Source organism: Mesoplodon mirus, assembly GCF_964341445.2.
Source record: "Mesoplodon mirus genome assembly, chromosome: 3".
NCBI lineage: Eukaryota > Metazoa > Chordata > Mammalia > Artiodactyla > Ziphiidae > Mesoplodon > Mesoplodon mirus.
Window position 1 is genome coordinate 134,618,143 of NC_138978.1, and position 22,401 is coordinate 134,640,543.

Genomic DNA, 22,401 nt, shown 5'->3' on the forward strand with positions numbered 1-22,401 from the left:
ATCACTGCTCCCCCAGCCTCTGCCTCTCCCAGCTTGTTGTGGGGTCACACCACAGAGCTGGTGGGGTCAGTGTGGACTTTTGGCGTGCATCGGGATGTGAGCTGTGGTTGAGCAGTGCTGTCAGAGATCTGGGCTGCTTCTGATGTGCTGCTTGAGTAAGCACCCCAAATGGGTGCAACAGCCCTGCCCAGTCTCTGCTCCTGGACTGGGTTGTTTGTGCATCCTGGGGTTGAGTCTTCTCATCTCCAGATTCAGGGCCACGTTGTAAGATACAGTAAGTAAGGCAGGAGTGTTTAATTGACTGGGGCTGAGCTGCAAACCGAGGCAGTGGCAGGATACTTTGGCAGTTGCTAAAGCAGACCCTGAAAAATATTGCATGCTCTTTATGAGCAGAGTCCAGGCTTCCTAATGCCCCATTGTCCCAGCAGTCCTCCATAGTCCTCCATACAGCCAGTGGGGCTCATCTCCCCCATATAGGACCCCAGGACTAGGGTGTCTAATCTGTAGCTCTCACTGCTCACTCCCCAAGGTGAATGTCTGTCTGTGTATTCTCCCTTTTCTCTGAGCCCCCTCCCAGGGGCACAGGTCCCAACCTGATCACTTTTCTTCCCTTTCTGCCTGATTATGTATCTTTCTTACAGCCTTGGTTGTAGTGGAGTCCTTCTGCTACTTTTCTGGTTAGTGAGAATTTTTCCACATGTAGGTGTATTTTTGATATATTTTTGGGGAGAAAGCTCCATGTCCTCTTACTCGGCCATCTTGGTTGATCTCCTACAACATCATTTTTTTGACATATATACATATGAAACGATTGTCACAATCAGTTTAGTAAACATCTATCATCTCATATAGATATAAAATTAAAGACAAAAAATTTTCTTCTTGATGAAAGCTCTTAGGATTTACTCACTTAACAACTTCATTACAGGAGTTTTAATTATATTTATTGTGTTGTACATCACATTCGTAGCTCTTATTTTTCTTATAACTGGAAGGAAGTTTGTGCCTTTTGACTGCCTCCATTCAGTACCCCCTCTCCCTACCCTGCTTTGGTAACCACAAATCTGATCTCTGTTTCTATGAGTTTTTCTGTTTGTTTTTGAAATAAAATTGCCCTAGAACACTTTTAATTCCTGTTACACAACATAATGATTCAATATTACTATACATTTCAAAATGATCACCATGGTAAGCCTAGTTATGATATGTCACTGTGCAAAAATATTATATAGTTATTGACTATATGTCCCACACTGTACATTTCATACCTGTGACTCATTTGTTTTGCAACTGGAAGTTTTTAAGTCTTTATCCCCTCACCTATTTCTTTTTTCCCTCTACCTCCCTCCACTCTAGCAACCACCTATTTGTTCTCTGTATCTACAATTCTATTTCTGTTTTGTTATGCTTGTTGATTTGTTTTGTTTTTTAAATTCCACATATAAGTGAAATTATACCTGACATCCATGTTTTAACTGTAAAATAATAGATATAGGCGTTCTAGCAGTAAGTAAGGCAAACTCCTTATTTGACTTTATTTTTTCTCATAAAATTATTGAGTATTGTTGTCAAGAAGAAGGCAGCCAAGGGTTCTGATTTCCTTGGCATGAAAATTTTGTTTTCATGAGAAAAAAATATTGTGGGGGAGATAAAAGGCACAGTTATTGGATGAGACGTTATACATTTGTATGTCTAGGTTTGGACATACTTTGCTTAGGGATTTTGTATAAACTCAATCATTATGCATCCTAATTTATCTTTTTTTTTTTTTTTTTTTTTTGCGGTACGCGGGCCTCTCACTATTGTGGCCTCTCCCGTTGCGGAGCACAGGCTCTGGACGCGCAGGCTCAGCGGCCATGGCTCACGGGCCCAGCTGCTCCGTGGCATGTGGGATCTTCCCAGACTGGGGCATGAACCCGTGTCCCCTGCATCAGCAGGTGGACTCTCAACCACTGTGCCACCAGGAAAGCCCCTAACTTATCTTTTAAGAGTAGAGTAGAATGAGTGAATAGTTGCACTAAACTTGGTGCAGAGAACTTTTTTGTAGACAGATCAGTAAGAGGGAGCTGATTTTTGCCAAATCCCCATCTCCAGCCTTCTACATGTAAAGGGTGAATCAGAAAAGTCACGATGAATTTTTCCTTATTTAGAGCTAACTGTTCAGTAGGTTGGAAAGATCAATATGGCTGTTCAAATTCTTCTGAAAAAATAAAATAGATATTAGCTTTGTAGTGCCTTGAATTTTCAGCACCAGGAAAGGTAGAGTTAAAGGAGGAGTTTTTTTTTTTTTCCCTTTTGCCTTCTACAATTTATTCATTGATCTCAAAAGAATTCTAAGAAATTGAAATTTAAAAATCAAGGTGTGGGGCTTCCCTGGTGGCGCAGTGGTTGGGAGTCTGCCTGCTGATGCAGGGGACACGGGTTCATGCCCCGGTCTGGGAAGATCCCACATGCCACGGAGCAGCTGGGCCCGTGAGCCATGGCCGCTGAGCCTGCACATCCAGAGCCTGTGCTCCGCAACGTAAGAGGCCACAACAGTGAGAGGCCCGTGTACCGCAAAAAAAAAAAAAAAAAAAAAAAAAAAAAAAAAATCAAGCTGTGAAATAAGGAAACCAAGGAATTTCCCATAGAGAAAAAAGTCAGGATCAGCAGCAGCAAAAACCAGTTTATAACTCTGAAAAACATGAAACATAAGGCAGATAGCCAAGTCGTCGTATCTTTATTTTTAGTGTGTGTATCTGAAGTAGGTAAACCTTCATCATTGGCATGATTATACTTTTGTCCTTTTAAAGTGCTTTTGCCTTGTCTTCAGGTTATAATCCTTTAAAAAATTGTTTTGAGTGGGAGCCAGAGACAGGGTATTACTTCTTACACTAAGCAGGCTGGATTAACTTAGGCTAAGCAGTAATCATATATACGGTGGTGATGACCACAGGTCATTATTTTGATTACACTTGTTAAAACAATATTGAAATCACTCCAGAGATATCTCTGAGCATCCATTTTACTGAAGAAATTGTCATAAAGTAAATTACTTAAGAAATATATATTGATATCACATCATTAAAATAGGTGTTTTTAGCCCTTCTGCTCACACTTAATCCAAAGCCCTCATGTTTCCTCTCAGTGGAAGCAGAATACAGCTATTGCTTGTGGCCCCCAAAATAACCCTCCATGCACTGACAATTAGGTCCTGTCTGGACCAGCACTCTCAACCAGGATTTTCTGAGAATATTAAACCCTAATTGCCTGAGGGTTTCATTTTATGTGATAAATTAACTTCAGAATACCACTAGTCCACTACCAACTTTGAGAGAATTGAGAGATAATCACTAACATCATATTCTGAAGGGCTAATTCTCTTATGGAATCCCTTATGGGAAAGGAGGCTGGGCAGGGTATTACTTCATTTGGCGTTGCCCTTTGCATTTTTATGAAAGAATAGTCCAAACTAGGGGAACCTATACATCAATGAAACCACTGGACAAACCTCTTTTTCTAGTCCTTGGAAAGGATCTCACACCTCTGACTCCTGGGCCCTGGCAAGAATGTTCAAATTCTAGGTCTTCAAGCATACAGATCGGCAAAGAGCTGCCTGGTGCTTCCAGGTTGGGAAACAGTGCAACACAGGGTGAACACAGATCTTTTCTTGTCTCCCTAACTCAGAAAGTTTTTCTACCTTGATCAATGCTGCAAGGACACTTGTCTCTTAAATTTTCTTATTCAGTGCACCTTCCCATCTGGTCTTAAATCTCTTGACTGTTTTCTGTATCTGAAGCCTTCCTGATAGTGATGGGACTCAGAGAACTTAACCTTATATTTATAGCTCTAGCCAGGCTAAGGGGACAGAAAGAACAAAGAAAGTTAGTGTGAGATTGATCAAAAGGACCAGCTCTTGTTAGCTTAACTACTTGTTACTTTACCACATAATGCTTAATATTCTGAAATCAGGATTCAACTTCACTTAAGAAGACTCTGGGAAGTATGACTTAAGGGCAATATTCATAATAGTACTTCACAGTTTTAGAAACATTGTTTTACATATGTATCTCATTGAATATGAGAGGTAAGTAACATTATCTCCATTTAATGAATAAGGACACAAAGGCTTAAAAATAGGTGACTTGCTCAGGATTATTTACCTAATATGCCACCTAGCTGAGTATTAAACTTAGCCCCATTTTGTTATTTCACACTTGATCCAGACTGAATAGCATCTTCTCTTACCTCTAGACACTTTGCTAACTCTGGATCTTTATATGTTCAAATTAATTGTGATAGTGTTGCCTGACTTTTTGCCTCCTTTGTTCAGTTCCACTATTCGTGACATTGTTTCCACATTATGCCAGACGTTGTTTTGGAAATTTTGTAATGATGAGACCTTTTAAGAACTTTTAGGACATTCTTTAAGAATCTCTGTAAGTTCTTAAAGTAGAAATAATGAATGCATGATGATATCTTTCATTAAATGATAAAACATGGCATCAGTTTTCCTGTGTTTACTTTTATTAGGTGGATTTCTGTACTGCTACCCACCTTAATCCCTAGTCAAAGGTATGACTTATCTATGCTTGATGATATAAGAAAATTTTAATTAGGTTGAAAGGAAGAAAGGAAAGAGTAAAATAAATTCAGGATTTTATTGTCTTTTTTAATTATTTAAGCATGAATGTTAAACTTCAGTACAATATATTAATGACATTCTTGGTCACAAACACAGCTGTTTATGAGATGTGGATGGATAGACTTAAGTGCATTTTATAGTTTGTAAGTAAATTTGTGGTGAAAGTAAATTATAACTTAAATAACATTTATGTTTTAACATGCACTCCAAAATGAATCTGATGTCTCCTGAATTATATTCCATCTTCCCTCTGTAGCTATTTTTATCTCTGTCATTCATAAATTCATCCAGATCTTTTTGTAATGGAAGTGTAGTTCATTTACATCATATTAGTTTCAGGTGCACAACATGGCACTTCAGAATTTTTATAGATTTTACTCTATTTAAATTCACCACAAAATAATGGTTATATTTCCTTGTACACTATCCATTTTAAACATAGTAGTTTTTACTTCCTGGTCCCCTACCCCAACCTGCCTCTTCCCTCCTACCTCTCCCAAATAGTAACTAACAGTCTTTTTTCTATACCAGTGAGCCTGTTTCTGTTTTAGTATATTCATTCATTTGTTTTAATATGTAGATTCCACATGTAAGTGATAATATAACAGTATTTGTCCCTGTCTCTCTGAATCATTTCACTAAGCATAAGACCTTCCAGGTCTATCCATGTTGTTGCAAATGGTGGAATTTCATTCTTTTTTATTCCTGAGTAGTATTCTATTGTGTTGATTTTTTTTTTTTTGGTGTGTGTATCTCTCATCTTCTTTTATTATTCATTTTTTCATGGACTCTTAGGTTGCTTCAGTTTCTTGGTTTTATAAATAAGGCTGCTATGTATATTGCAGTGCATGTATCTTTTTAAATTAGTGTTTTTGTGTTTTTTGGATATACACCCAGGAGTGGATATGCTGTATCATATGGTAGCTCTATTTTTAGTGTTTTGAAGTACCTCCAGACTTTTATACATAGTGACTGCCTCATTTACAATCCCACCAACAGTGTACAAGGATTCCCTTTTCTTTACATCCTGGCCAACATTTGTTATTTGTGGTCTTTTTGATGATATCCATTCTAAAAGTGTGAGGTGATATTATCATCATGGTTTTAATTTGCATTTCTCTGATGATTAACAATGTTGAGCATCTTTTCATATGCCATCTGTATGTCTGCTTTGGAAAAATGTCTATTCAGGTTCTCTACCCATTTTTTTAAATGGATTGTTTATTTTATTTTTATTAATTAATTAATTAATTAGCACGAGGTCTTAGTTGCAGCAGGCAGTCTCTTTAATTGCAGTTTACAGGCTCAGTTGTGACTCTCCAGCTCCTTAGTTACAGCATATGGGCTCCTTAGTTGCGGCTCCAGGGCCCCTTAGTTGCAGCTTGCCAGCTCCTTAGTTGTGGCACTTGGGCTCCTTAGTTGTGGGACATGAACTTTTAGTTGCACCATGCATGTGGGACCCAGTTCCCTGACCAGGGATCCAGGACCCCTGCCTTGGCAGCACAGAGTCTTATCCACTGTGCTGCCAGGGAAGTCCAAAGTGGGTTGTTTATTTTTTTGATGTTGAACTATATGAGTTCTTTTTATATTTTTTATATTAACTCCTTATCAGATATATCACTTCAAATGTATTCTCTCATTAAGTAGGTGGACTTTTTGTTTTGTTAATAATTTCTTTGCTCTGCAAAGGCTGTTTACTTTGATGTAGTCCCAATTGTTTATTTTTGCTTTTGTTTCCCTTGCCAGATAAGACATATTTAATAAAAATATAACTAAGACTGATGGCAAAGAGCTTATTGCCTGTGTTTTCCTCTAGAAATACTATGGTTTTAGGTGTTTCATTTAAATTTTTAATCCATTTTGAATTTATTTTTGTGCTTCATGTGAGAGAGTAATCCAGTTTGATTCTTTTGCATTTAACTGTCCGGTTTTCCCAACACCATTTGTTAAAGAGGCTGTCTTTTCCCCACTGTATATTCTTGGATTCTTTTCCGTAGATTAATTGCCCATATAAGTGAGGGTTTGTTTCTATGCTCTCTATTCTGTTCTAGTGATCTATGTGACAGGTTTTGTGCCAGCATTGTACTGTTTCGATGCCTATAATTATGTAGTATAGTTTGAAATCAGGAAATGTGCTACCTTCAGCTTTGTTCTCCTTTCTAAAGCTTGTTTTGGCTTTTGGGGACTTTTGTGTTTCCATACAAATGTTAGAATTATTTGTTCTAGTTCTGTGAAAAATGCAATCTGTCCACCAGAGGGCAGACAGCAGAAGCAAGAAGAACTACAGTCCTGCAGCCTGTGGAACAGAAACCACATTCACAGAAGGATACACAAGATGAAAAGGCAGAGGGCAATGTACCAGATGCAGGAACAATATAAAACCCCAGAAAAACAACTAAATGAAGTGGAGATACACAACCTTCCAGAAAAAGAATTCAGAATAATGATAGTGAAGATGATCCAGGACCTCAGAAAAAGAATGGAGGCAAAGATCGAGAAGATGCAAGAAATGTTTAACAAAGACCTAGTAGAATTAAAGAACAAACAAACAGAGATGAACAATACAATAACTGAAATGAAAATTACACTAGAAGGAATCAATAGCAGAATAACTGAGTCAGAAGAACAGATAATTGACCTGGAAGATAGAATGGTGGAATTCACTCTTGTGGAACAGAATAAAGAAAAAAGAATGAAAAGAAATGAAGACAGCCTAAGAGAACTCTGGGACAACATTAAACACAACATTCACATTATAGGGGCCCCAGAAGGAGAGGAGAGAGAGAAAAGACTCAAGAAAATATTTGAGGAGATAATAGTCGAAAACTTCCCTAACTTGGGAAAGGAAATAGCCACCCAAGTCCAGGAAGTGCAGAGAGTCCCATACAGGATAAACCCAAGGAGAAACATGCCGAGACACATAGTAATCATATCGGCAAAAATTAAAGACAGAGAAAAATTATTGAAAGCAGCAAGGGAAAAAACAACAAGTAACATACAAGGGAACTCCATAAGGTTAACAGCTGATGTCTCAGCAGAAACTCCACAAGCCAGAAGGGAGTGGCATGATATACTTAAAGCGATGAAAGGGAAGAAGCTACAACCAAGATTACTCAACCCAGCAAAGATCTCATTCAGATTCCATGGAGAAATCAAAAGCTTTACAGACAAGCAAAAGCTAAGAGAATTCAGCACCACCAAACCAGCTGTACAACAAATGCTAAAGGAACTTCTCTAAGTGGGAAACACAAGAGAAGAAAAGGACCTACAAAAACAAACCCAAAACAATTAAGAAAATGGTAATAGGAATATACATATTGATAATTACCTTAAATGTGAATGGATTAAATCCTCCAACCAAAAGACACAGACTTCCTGAATGAATACAAAAATAAGACCCATATATATGCTGCTTAAAGGAGACCCACTTCACACCTAGGGACACATACAGACTGAAAGTGAGGGGATGGAAAAATGTATTCTGTGCAAATGGAAATCAAAAGAAAGGTGGAGTAGCAATACTCATATCAGGTAAAATAGACTTTAAAGAATGTTACAAGAGATGAGGAAGGACACTACATAATGATCAAGGGATCAATCCAAGAAGAAGATATAACAATTATAAATGTATATACACCCAACATAGGAGCACCTCAATACATAAGGCAACTGCTAACAGCTCTAAAACAGGAAATCGACAGTAACACAATAATAGTGGGGGACTTTAACACCTCACTTACACCAATGGACAGATCATCCAAACAGAAAATTAATAAGGAAACACAAGCTTTAAATGACACAATAGACCAGTTAGATTTAATTGATATTTATAGGACATTCCATCCAAAAACAGCAGATTACACTTTCTTCTCAAGTGTGCATGGAACATTCTCCAGGTTAGATCACATCTTGGGTCACAAATCAAAGCTTAGTAAATTTAAGAAAATTGAAATCATATCAAGCATCTTTTCTGACCACAATGCTGTGAGATTAGAAATGAATTACAGGGAAATAAATGTAAAAAACAAAAACACATGGAGGCTAAACAATACGTTACTAAATAACCAAGAGATCACTGAAGAAATCAAAGAGGAAATCAAAAAATACCTAGAGACAAATGACAATGCAAACACGATGATCCAAAACCTACGGGATGCAGCAAAAGCAGTTCTAAGAGGGAAGTTTATATCTATACAAGCCTGCCTCAAGAAACAAGAAAAATCCCGAGTAAACAATCTAACCTTACACCTAAAGGAACTAGAGAAAGAAGAACAAACAAAACCCAAAGTTAGCAGAAGGAAAGAAATCAGAAAGATCAGAGCAGCAATAAATGAACTAGAAATGAAACAATAGCAAAGATCAATAATACTAAAAGCTGGTTCTTTGAGAAGATAAACAGAACTGATAAGCCATTAGCCAGATTCATCAAGAAAAAGGGGGAGAGGACTCAAATCAATAGAATTAGAAATGAAAAAGGAGAAGTTAAACAGACACTGCAGAAATACAAAGCATCCTAAGAAACTACTACAAGCAACTCTATGCCAATAAAATGGACAACCTGGAAGAAACAGACAAATTCTTAGAAAGGTATAACTGTCCAAGACTGAACCAGGAAGAAATAAAAAACATGAACAGACCAATCACAGGTAATGAAATTGAAACTGTGATTAAAAATCTTCCAACAAACAGAAGTCCAGGACCAGATGATTTCACAGGTGAATTCTATCAAACATTTAGAGAAGACCTGACACCCATCCTTCTCAAACACTTCCAAAAAATTGTGGAGGAAGGAACACTCCCAAACTCATTCTATGAGGCCACCTTCACCCTGATACCAAAACCAGACAAAGATACTACAAAAAAAGAAAATTACTCTCTGATGAATGTAGATGCAAAAATCCTCAACAAAATACTAGCAAACAGAATTCAACAACACATTAAATGGATCATACACCATGATCAAGTGGGATTTATCCCAAGGATGCAAGGATTCTTCAATATATGCAAATCAATAAATGTGATACACCATATTAAGAAATTGAAGAATAAAAACCATATGATCATCTCAGTAGATGCAGAAAAAGCCTTTGACAAAAATTCAACACCCATTTATGATAAAAACTCTCCAGAAAGGGGGGATAGAGTGAACCTACCTCAACATAATAAAGGCCATATACGACAATCCCACAGCAAACATCATTCTCAATGGTGAAAACCTGAAAACATTTCCTCTAACATCAGGAACAAGACAAAGATATCCACTGTCACCACTATTATTCAACATAGTTTTGGAAGTCCTAGCCATGGCAATCAGAGAAGAAAAAGAAATAAAAGAAATACAAATTGGAAAAGAAGTAAAACTGTCATTGTTTGCAGATGACATGATACTATACTTACAGAATCCTAAAGATGCCACCAGAAAACTACTAGAGGTAATCAATGAATTTGGTAAAGTTGCAGGATACAAAATTAATGGAGAGAAATCTCTTGCATTCCTATATACTAATGGTGAAAAATCTGAGAGAGAAATTAAGGAAACACTCCCATTTACCATGGCAAAAAAGAGAATAAAATACCTAGGAATAAACCTGCCTAGGGAGACAAAAGATCTGTATGCAGAAAACTATAAGACACTGATGAAAGAAATTAAAGATGATACCAACAGATGGAGAGATATACCATGGTCTTGGATTGGACGAATCAATACTGTGAAAATGACTATACTACCCAAAGCAATCTACAGATTCTATGCAATGCCTATCAAATTACCAATAGCATTTTTTACAGAACTAGAACAAAAAAGTCTTAAAATTTGTATGGAGACACAAAAGACCCCAAATAGCCAAAGCAGTCTGGAGGGAAAAAAGCGGAGCTGGAGGAATCAGCCTCGGTGACTTCAGACTATGCTACAAAGCTACAGTCATCAAGACAATATGGTACTGGCACAAAAACAGAAATACAGATCAATGGAACAAGATAGAAAGCCCGGAGATAAACCCACACACCTATGGTCAACTAATCTATGACAAAGGAGGCAGGGTTATACAATGGAGAAAAGACAGTCTCTTCAGTAAGTGGTGCTGGGAAAACTGGACAGCTACATGTAAAAGAATGAAATTAGAACACTCCCTAACACCATACACAAAAATAAACTAAAAATGGATTAAAGACCTAAATGTAGGACCGGACACTATAAAACTATTAGAGGAAAACATAGGCAGAACACTCTTTGACATAAATTACAGCAAGATCTTTTTTGATCCACCTCCTAGAGTAATGGAAATAAAAACAAAAATAAACAAATGGGGCCTAATGAAACTTAAAAGCTTTTGCACAGCAAAGGAAACCATAAACAAGATGAAAAGACATCACTCAGAATGGGAGAAAATATTTACAAACGAGTCAATGGACAAAGGATTAATCTCCAAAGTATATAAACAGCTCATGCTGCTCAATATTAAAAAAACAAACAATCCAATCCAAAAATGGGCAGAAGACCTAAATAGACGTTTCTCCAAAGAAGACATACAAATGGCCAAGAAGCATATGAAAAGCTGCTCAACATCATGAATTATTAGAGAAATGCAAATCAAAACTACAATGAGATATCACCTCACACCCATTAGAATGGCCATCATCAGAAAATCTATAAACATCAAATGCTGGAGAGGGTGTGGAGAAAAGGGAACTCTCCTATACTGTTGGTGGGAATGTAAATTGGTACAGCCACTATGAAGAACAGTATGGAGATTCCTTAAAAAACTAAAAATAGAGCTGCCATATGATCCTGCAATCCCACTTCTGGGCATATATCTGGAGAAAAACATATTTGAAAGGATACATGCACCCCAATGTTCATTGCAGTACTATTTCCAACAGCCAGGACAAGGAAGCAACCTAAATGGCCATCAAAAGAGGAATGGATAAAGAATATGTGATACATATATACAATGGAATATTACTCAGCCATAAATAGGAACGAAATTGGGTCTTTTGCTGAGACAAGTGGATGGATCGAGAGACTGTCATACAGAGTGAAGTAAGTCAGAAAGAGAAAAACAAATATCGTGTATTAACGCATATATGTGGAACCTAGAAAAATGGTAGAGATTAACCAGTTTTCAGGGCAGAAATTGATTCACAGATGTAGAGAACAAACTTATGGACACCAAGGGGTGAAAGTGGCAGGGGTGGGTGTGGGTGTGGGATGAATTGGGAGTTTGGGATTGACATGTATACACTGATGTGTATAAAATCGATGCAAAAAAAAAAAAGAAAAGCAGATGAAAACATTCAGACCACTGGGCAGAGACAGCATCAGAACAAAGGTCTTGGGGAAAAAATGCAATATGTATTTTGATAAGGGTTGCATTGAAGCTGTAGATTGATTTGTATAGTATAGTCATTTTAGCAATATTAGTTCTTCCAATCTAAGATTATGGTGTATCTTTCCATCTGTTTGTGTTTTATTTTCTGTCATCAGCATCTTACAGTTTTACGATTACAGGTCTTATACCTTCTTAGATTTATTCCGAGGTATTTTTTTATTCTGCTGCAATTGTAAATGGGATAGTTTTCTTAATTTTTCTCTCTGATAGTTTGTTGTAAATTTATAGAAATACAATAGATTTCTATATTTTATTTTAAATTCTGTAATTTTACTAAATTCATTGATGAGTTCTAATTGTTTTTTGGTGGCATCCTTAGGATTTTCTATACATAGTATCCTGTTCTCTGAAAACAATAATAGTTTTACTTCTTTTCCAATTAGAATTCCTCTTTTTTCTTGTCTGACTGCTGTGGCTAGGACTTCCAATACTACGGTGAATAAAATTGGTGAGAGTTCGCATTCTTTTCTTTTTTGTGATCTTACAGGAAAGAAGTTCATGTTTTCACCCTTGAGTATGATGTTAACTGTGGGTTTGTCATATATGGTTTTTATTATGTTGAGGTTTGTTCCCTCTATACCCACTTTGTTGAGTGTTTTTTTTTTATCATAAAGGAATATTGAATTTTGTCAAAAGCTTTTTCTGCATCTGTTGAGACAATCATATAATTTTTATTCTTTAATTTGTTAATGTGGTATATCACATTGATTAATTTGCAGATTTTGTACCATTCTTGATACCGTGGGATATATTTCACTTGATCATGATTTATGATGTTGTTAATGTATTATTGAATTGAATTCTGTTTCTTAATATATTGTGGATTTTTGCATCTGTGTTTTATCAGTGATATTGGCCTGTAATTTTATTTTTTGTGGTATCTTTTTCTGGTTTTGTTATCAGAGCGATGCTGGTCTCAGAGAATGATTTTTGAAGCATTTCTTCCTATGCAGTTTTTTGGAGTAGTTGGAGAAGGATAGGTGTTAACTCTTCTTTAAATGTTTGGTAGAATTCACTTTTGAAGCCGTCTTGTCCTGAATCTTTTGTTTTTTGGGATATTTTAGATTACTGATTCAATTTCATTACTAGTATTTGGTCAGCTTATATTTTCTATTTATTCCAGACTCGGTCTTGTGAGATTGCACACTTCTAGGAATTTGTCCATTCCTTCTAGGTTGTCCATTTATTGGCATATAATTTTTCATAGTTTTCTCTTATGATCATTTTATTTCCCTGTGGTGTCAGTTATAATAACTTCTTTTTCATTTATGATTTTATTTATTTGGGCCCTCTTTTCTTTTCTCATGAGTCTGGCTAAAGTTTTATTGATTTTGTTTCTCTTTTCAAAGGACCAGTGATTAGTTTCATCAATCTTTTCTCTACCTTTTATTTTCTTAGTCTCTATTTCATTTATTTCCACTCTGAATTTTATTATTTCTTTTCTTTTCTTAACTTTGGGTTTTGTTTTCTTCTTTTTCCAGTTCCTTTAGGTATAAGGTTATGTTGTTTATTTCAGATTTTTCTTGTTTCCTGAGGTAAGCTTTTATTACCATAAATTTCCCTCTTAGAACTTCTTTCTCCAAACCATAGATTTTGGATCATTGTGTTTTTATTTTTATTTTATTTTTTTTGTCTCCAGGTATTTTTTAAATTTCCCCTTTGATTTCTTAAGTGACTCATTGGTTGTTCAGTAGCATATTGTTTAGCCTCTATGTATTCATTTTTTTTTTTGCAGTCTTAACTTTTTTATTTGATTGGTTTTTTGTAGTTGATATCTAGTATCATAATGGTGTAGTCAAAAAAAATGCTTGACATGATTTTAATATTCTTAAACTTACTGAGACTTATTCTGTGGCCCAGCATGTGATCTGTCCTGGAGAATGTTTCATATACACTTGCAAAATTGTGCATTATGCTGCCTCTGGATGGAATTTTCTGTATTTATCTATTAACTCTATTTTGTCTAAGGTACCATTTAAGGCCAGTGTTTCCTTCTTGATTTTCTGTCTGGATAAACTGTCCATTGATGTAAGTGAGGTTTAAAGTACCCTAATATTATTGTGTTACTGTGAATTTTTTCCTTTATGTCTGTTACTATTTGTTTTATGTATTTAGGAGGTCCTATGTTGGGAACATACACATTTACAGTTGTTATATCTTCTTGGATTGATGCCTTTATCATTAAGCAGTGTCCTTCTTTGTCTCTTGTTACAGTGTTTGCTTTAAAGTCTATTTTGTCTAATATAAGCACTGATACCCCAACTTTCTTTACCTTTCAGTTTTCGTGGAATACCTTTTTCCATCCTCCCACTTTCACTCTGTCTATGTCTTTAGATCTGATGTGAGTTTCTTATAGGCAGTGTATATGTACCTATGTATATGGGTCTTGTTTTGTATCCATTCAGCCACTCTATTTCTTTTGAATGGAGTATTTAGTTCATTTACATTTAAAGTAATTATTTTTAGGTGTGTACTTATTGGCATTTTGTCAATTATTATTGGGTTGTTTTTGTAGTCTTTTTTTCCCTTTCTTCTTTTGCTGTCTTTCCTTCTGATTTAATTACTATGTTTAGTGTTATGTTTGGATTCCTTTCTCTTATTGTACATGTGTATCTATTATAGATTTTTGGTTTGTCTTTACCAGATCATTTGTATATAGCAATCTGTTCATATATGTGATTGAGTTGATGATCTCTTAAGGTCAAACACATTTTACCAACCTTAAGTTTTTACATATTTAATGATTTTTGACATCCTATTTTACATTATTTTTGTTTTATGTATCCTTTAACTACTTATTGTGGGCATAGATGATCTTACTGCTTTTGTCTTTTCACCTTCCTGCTGGCTTTATAATGGTTGATCTACCATCTTTATTGAATATTTGCTTTTACCAATGAGATTTTTCTTTTCATAATTTTCATGCTTTTAGTTATAGTCTTTTATTTCCTGCTTAGATGTATTCCGTTAACATTTCTTTTAGAGTCGGTTTAGTGGGGCTAAACTCATTTAGCTTATGCTTGTCTGTAAAACTCTTTATTTCACCTTAAAATCAGAATGATAGCCTTTCTGGGTAGATGATTATGTTATAGGTCTTTTCCTTTCGTCACTTTAATTATATCATGCCATCATTTCTGGCCTGCAGAGTTTCCACTACAAAGTCAGCTGATTGTCTTATGGCAGTTCCCTTGTATGTAACTGGTTGTTTTTTCCTTGCTGTTTTTAATATTCTCTCTTTATTTTAAATTTTTGCTCTTTTAATTACTTTGTGTCTTGGTATGGTCCTCTTTGGGTTGATTTTGTTTTGGATTCTGTGTTTCCTGGTAATAGATTTCTGTTTTCTTTCCCAGGTTAGTGAATTTTCAGCTATCATGTCTTCAAATATGTTCTCTGCTGCTTTCTCTCTTTTCTCCTTCTGTGATCCCTATAATGCTAATATCAGTATGCTTGATTTTTGCCAGTGGTTTCTTAAGCTGTCCTATTTTTTTTTTTTCCTTTCAGCTTAGGTGATTTGCACTACTCTCTTCCAGTTCACTGACCCATTCCTCTGTGTCATCTGGTCTACTTTTGATTCCTTCTAGTGTATTTTTTACTTTAGTTATTGTATTCTTTAGCTTTGTTTTGTTCTTCTTTATATTTTCTAAATCTTTGTTAAACTTTTCACTGTGTTTACCCATTTTTCTCCCAAGTTCTCTGAGCATCTTTATGATTATTATCATGAACTGTTTATTGGGTAGATTACTTATCTCCACTTTGCTTAACTCTCTTTCTGGGCTTTATGTTGTTTTTTTGTTTCAAAAATATTCTTCTGTCATTTCATTTTGCCTGACCCCCAGTTTTTATTTCTGTGTATTAGGAAGGTCAGTTACATTTCTCAATCTTGGAAATGTGGCCTTATGCTTGAGATGTCATATGGGGTCCAGCAGCACACTCTACTTTGTTCACCAGAACTGTATGCTCTAGAAGTGCCTTGTATGTGGGCTTCATGGGCCCTTCTGTTGTGGCAGGGCCAACTAGTGTGGGCATACTTGTAAGCGTGACTGGCTCCAGGCTAGTTGGTTGCCAGGCCCTGCATAGCCCAGAGACTGTCAACTGCTCCTGGGTGGGGCCAGGTTATGAGGTGTCTGACTTTGTGGTCCTGGGAGTCAGAGGTTGCTGTTGGCCCCTGGGGTTGGGGCCAGATCCCTGGACTGCTGGCTGCATGGCCCATTGTGTCTTGGAGTTGGTGTTCACTTGGGGCTGGGCTGGGGCCCAGGGTGTCTAGAGACTGGTGCTGTCTCCCTGGTGAGTAAGGTCAGCTCCTGGGGCTAGTGCCCAGTCTACTGGTGAGCAGGGCCAAGTATTGAGCCTCCTCAGGAGTGAGGCCAGTTACTGGGTCTGCAGGGGTTGTTCATGGGGGCCTATGGCTGCTGCCTGCCTTCTGGTGGGTGATGCTGTGTCCCCTGCTGGGCTGGGGCAGTCCCAGGACTAGTGCCGACCAGCTGGCTGGAGGGTCTGGTCCTGGTGCTAATAAGCTAGAGGGAGGACTCCACAAAATGGCACTTGCCAGCTCCAGTGTCCTTGTGGTAGAACAAGTTCCCCAAAATATCTGCCGCTGGTGTCTGTTTCCCCAGGATGAGTCCTACTTTCCTCCTGCCTCTCTGGGAGGCTCTCTAAGATCAGCAAGTTGGTCTGACCCAGGCTACTTTCAAATTACTGCTTCTGCTCTGAGTCTCAGAGCATGTGAGATTTTGTGTGTGACCTTTAAGAGTGGAGTCTGTATTTCCCACAGCCCTTTGGCTCTCCTGAAAATAAGCCCCAGTGGCCTTCAAAGATGAATTCTGGGATCTCATCTTCCTGGTGCAGGACCCCCGGCCAGGGAGCCTGATGTGGGGCTTGGACCCCTAGCTTCTTGAGGAGAACCTGTGCAATTTTAAGTATCCTCTCATTTGAGGTTCTCTTCCTTGGGAGTTTTTGTTGCTTACCTGAGAGTATGGGTCTTTACTATACTACATCTCCGCCTCTCCTACCATTCTCACTGTGATTCCTTCTTTATATCTATAGTTGTGGAAGATCTTTTCTGCTAGTCTTCAGATTGTTCTCATCAATAGCTTCTCTGTAAATAGTTGTAATTTTGGTGTGCCCATTGGAAGAGGTGGGCTCAGGGTCTTCCTACTCCTCCACCTTGGCCACACTTTTTAGGCAGTCAGTACTGACTTTTGATTGAGTAACTAGTTCTCCTATGTATTGCCTGCCATCCTATAGTATTCATGGCTGGCTTGTGAAATGGTGATTTGTAGACCTCCAAACTGTAAATCTCTAAAAAATAAGAAATGGATGTTTAAGCATTAGCAAGCCTCCATGGTGTCTCATGGCAGCATTATGATAAACGTTTAAGTAGTATTGTTTCATTAATCTTCACCCCTGATAATATGTATACTATTATCTTTTTTTCCATTAAAAAATGAGAAAACTAAGTCTTAGAGTAACAATGTAACTTACCTGTTCATACAGCTTTCAGGTAGCACAGCCAGGATCAAACTTAGATCTGACAGTCCTAAGTGCATGTTCATAATCACTCTGCTGTTTGGATTGAAACTGAAATGTGTTGACAGCTGGAAGCAAATGCATTTGTAAAAGGTCTGGTCAATTTAATCAGCTCATCGGATTTTGATTGAGATTTGACTCTTTGACTTAAGTAAGAAAACTTACCCAGTTCCGAACACTGATGATTATTTCCAGACTTAAGTAATTTTGTAGCTAGAAGAAATCTTACAAATCACCTGCTTCTAACTTTTTATTTTAAGGGTTAATTAAATAAGACTGAGAGAGAACCTCCGTGACCAAAGACATGCCCCGTTTTACTGCCCATAGTCCACTGTTATGTTATCCCACGCTCAAATCTCCTCACCTTCAGAAACACGCTCATGAGTGTGAAAACACATTCTGACCCTGTATAACTCAATATCATCCTTATGAAGATAGATAGATAGATAGATAGATAGATAGATAGGTAATCTTCTTTTGGGATGCTCGTGATATCTGAGTCTTTTGGCCTTAAATTAAATCGTCCTAAAGAGTTTTAATGTTTATTAGAGTTACTTTTTTAGTATCTTGCTGTGTAGCTTGCTTTTTAGTTTGTCTGCTTTTAGCATTCTCCTCATCCATTTTCTATTGCTTATAGTCAGAAAGCAGATGATCACTCATGTTAAAACCTGCTTATTATAAAAATAGTCTCTGAGTGAATGCTTAAATGAGCTTAGAATAATGTGTTTTTTATATGTGGCCTTTGTGACTGATTTTAGCTTTTAAAAACTAGATTGTATTGGGTCTTTGTTTTTGTTTTGTTTTGTTTTGTTGTTTTGTTTGTTTGCTTATTCTATGTCATGATAAGGTTCATGTGTAAATCATATCTGAATTAAGATAAAAACAGCTGAATACATTTTGATGATCACATTTTCAATCTAGAACACAAATCCTATTTTTGCATGGAGTTTAAAATTTTTTTCTTCTGTGGAACTTATGGCTCAGAAACATTGAAGATTTTAAAATACAACCACAGAGGTCACTTTTAATTCCCAGATTCCTAACCTTGCTACTTTGGGATCCAGCGAACTTAGAGATGGACCTTAATTCAGCACCCAACCAGAAGTGATGATTGTCACATCCAGGGAGCTTAGGTGATTAAAGTGGGAGTCAGGGAGGTTTCCATGTCCATCTAAGCTGGCCTAGTTTAAACCATTAAGCTGATGATAAAAGGGTTTACAGGCTGATACTAGGCAAGGCAAAGCAGCTTATTCCTCATTTCTCAGCATTGTATCAGGTAAATGAAGGACAAACAACAACAAAATAAAGCCATAAAAGTGTATATTTTTTCATGTTTCTATAATTGGATGAAATATTTTATTACATGTAAAGAACTGAATATTGTTGCGGTCTTTGGGGGGTCTGATTAAAAAAAAACAGACTTCCTTTCCTAGCTGAATTCTGAACCCACTGAATATCACAACCAAAGAGTAAAGCAGTTAGAGGTCATGGTATCACCTTGATCACTGACAAAGCTATTATATTGAAGAGTGTTTGTGAACACAGGAGACTTAATCCTAAAACCCAGTCCTTAACAGACTACTCACCCACTGGGGATAGGCCTCTCCACATCAGCAGATTTGGATATGGGCTTCCCTACAGGAAAGGGATGGGCTCTGTAGGCCAATTTCTCATTCCCAACTCTTTTACCTGATAAGTCAGCCCAGCTCCCCAGAGTGGAGTGAGTTAGGGAACAGAGAGAGGCAGGAGAATTAGGCTAATGGTGCTCCCTCCACATGAAAAAGGAACATGAGGAGTGGGGAATATGCAGCTCAAAGTATCAGGGGTGTAGTGTGTGTAGACATCTGAAGCCCAATATTTATTGTCTCTGTGTGGTGTTTTATATATGCTGTATTATTTAATAAAATACTGTACTCCTCCCACCCCAACCCTACCCTAAAAAGGTTGTGGAATAGTTGTTATAAATATTATTATATACATTTTACACTTGAGGAAACGAAACCTTAGAGAAGTTGCTTAGCTTGCTCAAAGTGTCATGAATGATAATGAGAAGATCTGAAACCCATTTTCCCACATCTTAGTTTCTCATGTTAATAAATCTGAAAATACTTATCCAGGCAAATAAGATCTCTTCATTGAAAACTGTTCTGAAGCTGTGTTGATTGATGATTACTTTATGCAACATTTAGACTGTGATTTTTTTAACTTTTTATTTTGAAATAATTTCAGATTTACAGAAAAGATACAACAATCGTACAGAGAAGTGTCTGTATGCCCTTTATTCAGCTTCCTCTAATTTCATCATCTTATATAATGATAACATAATTTTCAAAAATGGGAAATTGATATTGGTACTACACTATTAACTAAACTACAAACCTTACTCAAATTTCACTACTCACCCATTGTTTTCAATATTGACTGAATTTTTGAAGGCAGCAAGTGTATTATATTCATATTCACATCCATAGTGCCCTCTGTAAGTCTGGTCTAGAATCAGTCATAAGTAACTGCTTGTGAGATGAGTAAATGATAGACTTTGAGTTTCATACTATCAATACAACTTGTGTATATTTGTGTGTATATATGTGCCACAGGCTTAGAAGCACAACAAAAGTCTGAAGCTGTGATTTGAATGAATATTATTCAAAGCTAAGTTCCACATTAGACTTGGTAAAGCAAAGCCATTTAAAACTGAAAAATTTTCAAAAACAAAAGAGAATGTACTAATCAGATTGAAAGAAAGATACATACATTGGAAGATACTAAATTAGCAAAAGGCTATGGTGTGACATTCATTTTATTACTTTTGTACATGTGTGTGCATGCATGTAGATTTCATATGTCAGTTTAGTAAATGCCTGAGCAAGAGAAGAAGAAGTTGCTGGCAGCCAGTCCTGTATTTCTTGTCAGGTTGTGGAAGTTTATGTTAAACCAAATCATATAAACTCTCTTGTTTGAAGAGGAAATCCAAACTGATGCTTTTAAGTCTTCTATTTTCTTTTGCACTGACTTCAGTAGAGATAGCATTAACGAAATGTGGATCGTGTTATCACAATGTTTTCTGATCATTTATAACCAAAGAATGTGAAACCAGGAGAGAGGCAATATTCCAAGCACAAAATTCTTCTTAAGCTTAATGAACTCTGAAATAGCCACCTTTCTTTCTGTTTTCTCAATCGTCTTTTAACCAAACTGAAAATATTAATGTGACAAAGTATAGAAAGACAAGAATATGGCATTATTCTTAGTTATGAAAAACAGGTATACAAAATTCTTATGAGGACTGATTTTTCTCAAAAAGTTCAACTTTTAAAACGTTTTAATTATTTTATTATTGTTATTTAGATGGAAGACGTCATAGCACGCATGCAAGATGAAAAAAATGGAATTCCTATTCGTACCGTCAAAAGCTTTCTTTCCAAGATACCTAGTGTCTTCTCTGGTAAGTTTGCATTCAGTGTAACACTATTTTCTCCAGCACTTTTCATATAACTATTTAAAATCTATTCTAGCCATTTACTATTGATGCTCTCTCTAACTCATTATTCAATAATTACTTATAAAAATTCATGTCATGTTCAACATCATGTTGGATACTTGACTTGATAGTAAAACAAATCAAAACAGCAAAAAAAAGAAAAAATCATGACCTTACCCAAAAGTAGTTGCAAAGACATAATGAACAAACATGAAATAACAGAAAAAAAAGAAAATATTAAAATATAGATGTATGAAACAGTGTGCTGTAGATTATATACAAAAGTTAGGAAAGTGACAAAAATCAATGAAGAGGCAAGAAAGGGTTCCTGAAGAGCAATGATAAGCAGAGTTTGAAAAATGAGGAATTATATCAGCCTCAAGACCACTACCTCAACCAATTCTGCATGCAAAACTGGGAGTGACCAAACTGCTGAGAACAGGGTGGATAGACAGGAACGAATAGAGTTGGGTCAAATAATGAGGGTCTAGGGTCTTTGAAAGCCAACCAAAAAATCTAATTCTGATATAACAAAATATGGAGACACCTACAATTTTTGCAGAGAATGTTATTATGAAAGTGCTTGGCGTGAATTGGTATTCAGTAAGGGTCCTTGTCACTGTGATAGGTATAAGGCTCTTGTAGGAATAGTTTGAATGCTAAGGATCTGATAGCCAGGGAGTGGAGGAATAAAGAGGAAAAAGCATGAGGATTTGGTGAATAACTAGGTATATAGGATATAAGGTGACATGACCCAATGGTTTTTGTTTTTTAATTGGGTGATTGTGAGATATAGGAATTATTATTAGAAATAGGGAAACCCCACAGATTTGGTTGAAAGTAACTAGAGAAGCCCTAGAGAAAATGGATAATAATAAGTTAGAAATAGGTGCTCTGGCTCCATGAGACAGTGAATGGCCAAGCTCTGGGGACTCGGGTGTGCTCTGTCCTTGGATGGCATGGCTTAGAGAAGAGACAGAATCAGAAAGACCAAAGCCTTCACAGCCAGTAAGGAGAGTAAGGAGGCTGGTGCTGAGCATGTGGAGGGGAGGGTGCTTGATGGAATTCATGAACAAGAGTTGTGTGATGCTTTCTTGTGAACAAGGATCAAAAGAAGACCAATGATCAGGAATCCTTCAGCCTTGGTACAATGGTAATAATTAGGACCAGAACACAAATAAGTAGGCCCAGATATTGATGTTTAATAGCTGGATTGTTCTCAGATGAAAGAGAGAAAGCAATGGAGCAGATAAGAGCTGCAGTAGCATGACATTTTACTCTAATAAAACGTATTCTCTTTTTCCTGTTATTGCCTTTCAGTCCCACTTTGTTCCAGTTTCTTGTTCTTCCTTGATGATGCCCTATATTTTCCCATATCTGGG

General features: G+C 36.7%; 1 protein-coding gene across 1 annotated transcript in view; it reads left to right on the forward strand.

The window, feature by feature from the left end:
• RGS7 (regulator of G protein signaling 7) overlaps nt 1–22,401 on the forward strand; it is a gene marked incomplete at its 5' end in the record, with an annotated part of 632,276 nt that overhangs the window by 289,061 nt on the left and 320,814 nt on the right. Inside the window, one exon of the mRNA XM_082612717.1 lies at nt 20,887–20,983. Within this exon, the coding sequence (XP_082468843.1) occupies nt 20,887–20,983 (97 nt within the window). The remainder of the gene's footprint in view (nt 1–20,886; nt 20,984–22,401) is intronic.